The sequence below is a fragment of the Olea europaea genome, unplaced genomic scaffold (genome assembly GCF_002742605.1).
Source record: "Olea europaea var. sylvestris unplaced genomic scaffold, O_europaea_v1 scaffold1458, whole genome shotgun sequence".
NCBI lineage: Eukaryota > Viridiplantae > Streptophyta > Magnoliopsida > Lamiales > Oleaceae > Olea > Olea europaea.
In genome coordinates this window covers 3,274-10,229 of record NW_019232129.1, presented here as the reverse complement: position 1 = coordinate 10,229, position 6,956 = coordinate 3,274, and the positions used below count along the sequence as shown (strand labels likewise).

Genomic DNA, 6,956 nt, shown 5'->3' with positions numbered 1-6,956 from the left:
AAATCGAACAAATCAAAAAATAAAATCGAAGGTGAAGATTTATTAATTTATTTATTTCATAACAAATAAATAAATCTTGAGGGAGACATTTGTAGACATAAAAAAAAAAATAATAAAATAGATTGGGTTGATTTAAATCATTAACCCAATTAAATTAAAGTCTACTAAAGTCCATAAAACCCTCTTCCATACCAAATTTTAAATAAGTAAACACACAAATAAAATAAATAAATAAATAAATAAATAAAACCATAATTATTCAATTATCTCTTTTAATTAAATATAATTGAGCAATTACCAAAATTACGAATTTTCTCCCATAAATAGGACCAATGGTCCATAAAAGAGGAAGAAGAGAAGAAGTGAAAGCAAAGAAGGCAACCACAAAGTGTTGAAGAATTCCAAAGCCGGAGGAAATGAAGAAATTCTCTCAAATCTAAACTTGATAAACCCCAAGAAGATCAAAATCTTTCTCAAATCAAATAGATTCATATTAAGTCCAAGAAGATCAAAGTCTTCTTCAAAACAAATCAAATTCAAGTTCAAGTCCAAGCCTCAAGATTCAAGTTCCGAACAATTCAAGTCTCGACAAATCAAATTTTTAACAAATTCTCGAAGACCAGGATTCAAGCCACGTGGCCCCTCGTCTTCAAATATTCAAACCATTAATTAGAGGATTTTTGCACTTTTGCAATTATAAGAAGGTCAACATCACTTGTATTTATTAAAATACAATTTGTAATGATTTATGTATTTTAATATACGAAATTTTGTCGTACACCTGGATCATATCATCCTCTTTCTCTTCAAAAGGATTCATCCTGAACCTGTACCTGCATCGAAAAGGGAAATATCAAGAAGCTTAATGGAGTTGAAACATTATACTCACTTAGCAGATCCACTTTGTATGCATTATCGTTGATTTTCTCGATCACTTGGAGGGGACCATCTCCTCGTGGCTACAACTTAAACTTTACCTGTTCTAGAAAACGCTCCTTTCTAAAATGTACACAGACCCAATCACCAGGCTCAAATGTCATGCACTTTCTCCCTTTGTTTGCTCTTGATGCAATAAGCTTACTTTTTTCTTCAATCTGCATCCTGACCTTCTCGTGCTTGTTCATTTACAAGCGTAGGCAACAAATCCAAAAGAGTTAGTGGATTAACCCCATAAACGATTTCAAAAGGTCAAAATGAAGTAGTTGAATGCACAACTCTATTGTAAGCAAATTCAATAAATGGCAGACACTCTTTCCAATTTTTCAAGTTTTTATTAATCACAATACGAAGCAATTAAGTTATGGTCCTATTCACTACCTCAGTCTGCGCATTGGTTTGTGGATGAAAAGTTGTATAGAATAACAATTTAGTACCTAACGTATTCCACAAAACATGCCAAAAATGATTCAAAAACTTAACAACACGATTAGACACTATGCTTTTAGGGACCCCATGTAAACTTACTATTTCACTAAAGAACAATTCTGCAATTGATAAGACATAAAATGTCATGTTTTACATCCATTAATACATTCATTTTTGTGATTAATTAACACCTAAATGTACTGAGTACCCTTATATTTTGATTTAGGTCGCAATTGGATGATTATGGCATAAATTAGAGGAAAGGAGTGAAGAAGGACCAAAGTGAAAGAAATCAAAAGATCAAGGACTGAATTGCAAATATCCAAAAGTTGAACCCGGAGACGAACGATGGAATGAAGATTCAAGAGTTTTAGAGGTCAAGTGGATGAAGAAAGAAGTCAAAGGGGTGAAATATAGTTGAAGTATAATCACACATCAATTTCCGATCGAAAAAGTAATGCACCGGTTTTTAGCATCATATTGGGACCCATTTTTGACATGGTAGACGATCGAATTGGACGATGACTTCTGAAGAAAAGTTGTATATCTTTGAGTTATCTTTTCAACGTAACTTGAATCACCTCAATCGAACATCGAGAGAGAAAGGTATGACTAAAATACTGAAAGCTGTCCGGCGGAGAAAGCCGTATAACCATGCGGTCGCATGGTTCGTTTTCCATGCGGTCGCACGAAGTGATTCAGCAATTTCTGGAGCCTTTTTTATTGTTCCATGTGGTAGCATGGAAATATACCATGCGGCCGCATGGAAGGAATTCGAGGCGCAATTTTTTATTTTCTTTTTCCGTCCAACCAGGTATGGAAACAAATCTTTTCACCACCTAAATACCCTAATTCACCCTAGAACGTGAAAGAACACTCCCAAATCACGTTTCTCTCTTTTGTGCACTAAAATTGAAGATGTCTAGCTAATTTCTCATACTTGGTCGAGGATATTGAAGCCCCGAAATCTATACAACTATGAGATCGAATTGTTTTATTAGTTTAATTCATGTTTTTGGGTATTGAACAATCTTTTGCGCTTATTTTCAATGATTGTTGTGTTTAATTGCTAGGATGCATACTAGTTTGTTATTCATTACAATCTACCGCTAAGTTAAACATCAAATCCGTAATTGTTTGATTGATTTAACTTGTGAAGCAACTAGGATTAGTAATTTGCTGGTTTGGAAATTATTAAATCTTAGGAAGAATGTTTGAATAGGTTAAATGCAAACACTTGGCTTGTGTTATCTAGTTCATTGATTTCTCTAATACGTAAAGCTGTTATTGAATTAAATCTTAGCGCTTGTCTATGGTTGTTTAATAATTAGGATTAGTTAGAAGGTTGTTGTCCTAACTAATTACACTTAAGGAGGAATAGGAAATTAATTTGAATGGTAATTATTTTTCCAACGGTGAATATTCAAAATATGAATTGATTCATACATGCATCTATGATCAGTTGTAAAATTTCAAAGGTGGATATTGTCTCAAGCCAAGGTTAGTTTTTTTCATTGCTTTAATCCAATTTATTAATTTGCATTGTTTTTAGTTGATTTAGGATAGAAAATACACTAATTACTTTTCGTGGGATCGACCCTTACTTCCACTACTACATTTGTTTTGAGTATAGGTATTAATTTGGAGTGTCTATGACAGTACGCACCAAATTTTGGCATCGTTGCTGGGGAGTGATTTAGTTTATTTTTGTGTTTTTTATTTGTTTCATTAGATTTTAATTCCAAAAAAAAATTGAAAATACCAAAAAAAAAAAAATTTGCTTACATTTTTATTTATTTTGCTTCCTTAATTGTGTATGCCTGTATCTAGATCCTCTAACCAAGGTGATTTGCAGTACGATCCGAAAATAGAAAGGACTTTGCGCAGGTTAAGGATTGACATGGCTAAGAATTAAACTTTGAAAGAGCTTGCGGCTCTAGATTTGCATCAACAACCCTTTTGCATAACTTTTCCTACATTAGATGCTGCCACCTCTTTTGAATTAAAATCTGGACTAATACATCTTTTGCCTACTTTTCATGATCTTGCAGGTGAAGATCCTCACAAGCATTTAAAGGAATTCCATGTGGTGTGCACAAGTATGAAATCTACAGGGGTAACTGAAGAGCAAATCAAATTGATAGCTTTTCCATTTTCCTTGAAGGACTCAGCTAAGGACTGACTCTACTATCTACCATCTGGAAGTGACACAACATGGGAGAAAATGAAGAGGTTTTTTTTGGAGAAATATTTCCCAGCTTCAAGGGTAGCAAAGATCCGAAAGGCTATTTGTGGTGTAATGCAAGACAACAGAGAATCCTTACATGAATACTGGAAGCGTTTCAAGCGACTATGTGCAAGCTGTCCCCATCATCAAATCAGTGAACAACTTCTCATCCAGTATTTCTATGAAGGTCTTCTACCCACTGATAGGAGCATGATTGACGCTGCAAGTGGAGGAGCTTTCGTGGATAAAACTCTTGAGGGCGCGAGGAACTTGATTGCAAACATGGCGGCCAATTCTCAACAATTTGGCACTAGACTCGACACCCCTTCTATACATGTCAATGAGGTAAATGTTTCATCTCTTGAACAACAACTTGCGAGTCTAACTTCTTTTGTTCATCAAATGGCTACAGGTAATATGCAAACGACGAAGGCGTGCGGAATTTGTTCGGTGATGGGGCATCCAACTGACATGTGCCTAACTCTTTAAGAAGACCCCAATGAACAAGTTAATGCAATAGGCGGCTTTCCTAGACAACCACAAAGAAATTATGATCCTTACTCGAATACCTACAACCCAGGATGGAGGGATCATCCTAACTTTAGCTACGAGAGTCAACAAGTGAATTAACCAATGCCTCCAAATCGCCTAAACTTCCAGCAATACAGGCAACCATATCCTCCTAAACAACAACAGGACCAAACTTCTAACTCAGGTATGCCTTTAGAAGATATTGTTAAGTCTCTTGCCACTAACACTTTACAATTTCAACAGGAGATAAGGGCAAGCATTAAAAGTTTGGAAAACCAGATGGGTCAAATGGTAACCTCAATCAACAGGCTAGAAGCACAAGGTTCAGGAAAATTACCCTCTCAAACAATGGTCAATCCAAAGAAAAATGTAAGTGCAATATTGTTGAGGAGTGGTAAGAATGTTGAAATTCCAAGGGCAACCCCTTCATCATTGGAGCAGGAAAAGAAGAAAGATGCCACTAAAGAAAAGATTGTTCCCAATGACGATGGTGCACTTAAGCGTAAGCTTCCACCCCTTTTTGAGTATAAACCGGCACCCCCCTTTCCCTCAGGCTTTAGCAGAATCTAGGAAAGATGAACCAAATGACGAACTTTATGAAACTTTTCATAAATGTGAGGTAAACATTCCATTGTTAGATGCTATTAAACAAGTACCTCGTTATGCTAAGTTCTTGAAGGAATTGTGTACCATTAAAAGAAAACAGAAACTTAAAAGGTGTGAAAAGATAAACGTAGGTGAAAATGTCTCTACAATTATTCAACAAACACTCCATACAAAGTGCAAAGATCCAAGCATGTTTACCATCCCTTGTATGATAGGTAACACTAGGTTTGAAAATGCTATGTTAGACTCCGGAGCTTCTATTAATGTCATGCTATACTCTATATACACTTCTTTAAAACTTGGATCTTTGAATGAAACTGGCATGGTAATTCAATTAGTTGATAAATCTAATGCCTATTCTAAGGGTGTAGTTGAGGATGTTCTCGTGAAAATTAATGATTTGGTGCTTACCCCTGACTTTTATGTGCTTGATATGGGATATAGTGATCAAACTACCCTTATTTCTCTAGGAAGACCATTTTAAAGACATCCAAAGCTAAAATAGATTTTTATAGTGGCATGCTTACTATGGAATTTGATGATAAACTCATCGAATTTAATATTTATGATGCCATGAAACATCTTGATGAAACTAACCCTGTTTATTCTATTAAAATGATTGATCATTTAGAATGGGAAGTTTTAGAACTTGATGAAAAAAAATGCAGTAAAAGTTGTCATTGATAAGCATATTGAGGAGGTGAATCAGAAGATACCCCTGAATATTGCCTTGCAAGAAACCATTGCATCATTGAATGCTTCTCCAAAGTCACCAAAGTCAGGTAAAAGTTTACATATTGTTTTGCCAAATTCTAACGAGAGGCCTCTCTATGCAGGTTTCCAAATGGAGGAGGTGAGGACTTGGGGCCTTGGAAACCCAATTGATGCTGGTTGAGGAAGCAAGCAATAAGGCTAGTCAAAGACAATAAACAAATGCGCTGCTTGGGAGGCAACCCAAGGGGAGTTCGTTCCTTTACATTTTATTTTCGTTTTCGTATTTGCATTCATATTTTAAGTTAAATTTGTTCTCTTGTTTGCATTTCACTTTACATTGGGAATAAATTTTAAGTGTGAGGGAGAGAATTTAGGTTAGGTTATTTTTAAATTTTTGATTCTGTTACTTTTGACAAGAAAAGGAAAAAAATATTTCAAAAAATTGAGAGAAAAGCTGTGATTTTAAATGATTTTCGGTTGTGTCTGCTATTTGTAATATTCAATTAAATCTCTGAAGAGTGCATAACATGATTGAATAAATGATCTTTCTAACTTAAAGTTAATTGGTTGAGTTATTTTCTTTAAGGATGGTAGTAACCAAATGTCTAAAATTTCTGTAGGACTATGATTGGTGGAATTGAACATGTTCTCAATTACAATGCATAAGTTCCATTATTAGTGTCATACTTTGAGAAAAAAGGATGAAAAAAAAATTATTGGAAAAAAAAGAGAAAAAAATTGAAAAAAAAAAAGATGAAAGAGATGAAAAAGAAAGAAGTGATGGAGGAAATAGTTTTCAATGTTACAAAATTATTTTATGTTCAGGATTTCTCCTAATGTATTACAAGAAGGGATTGGGTTGTGTGAATTAAATGAAGAGAAACATTTAAGTGGAGTGGTAATCTTACATGTCTTATATATGTTTGATCTTGAGGCAATTCATTTTTCTTACTCCACTAGTTTCAATGGCTTTTGAGTCACTTACCCAAATACTTCCCACCTGGACCCTAAGCCACATTACAACCCATGGAAAAGACCTTATGATTTATGTTATGCATGTGATCTAATTGGTGGAGAATGAGAAGATATGCAAGCATATGGTAGAACATCTCTATTGGAATGAACTTGAACGAAACACTTACCCTTAAACACATGAGAGTTGAGTGCTAATATTCCACAAGGGTTTACATGTTTGGTTTACTCCATCATTTTTTGAGAATGCTTGCTAATTGGTTATAAGTTGTGTGAGAATATTTCTTCATGATGTGTTATGTGTTTTAACGAGTTTGATTGTTCTATGTTGATGGCATTGCAACTTTAACATTTTTGTGAAAGTGAATTTGAATTTTACTCGAGGACGAGCAAAAGCAAAGTGTGGGGGAATTTGATAAGATATAAAATGTCATGTTTTACATCCATTAATACATTCATTTTTGTGATTAATTAATGCCTAAATATACTGAGTACCCTTATATTTTGATTTAGGCCGCAATTGGATGATTATGACATAAAT

General features: G+C 34.5%; 1 protein-coding gene across 1 annotated transcript; it reads left to right on the top strand.

Moving 5' to 3' along the window:
* Positions 1 to 4,225: 4,225 nt before the first annotated feature.
* On the top strand, positions 4,226 to 5,213 carry LOC111376132. The gene is made up of 2 exons (XM_022999060.1): positions 4,226 to 4,625; positions 4,762 to 5,213. Exons 1-2 carry the CDS (start codon positions 4,226 to 4,228, stop codon positions 5,211 to 5,213), a joined length of 852 nt encoding a protein of 283 aa, XP_022854828.1.
* The last annotated feature ends 1,743 nt before the right edge of the window (positions 5,214 to 6,956 follow it).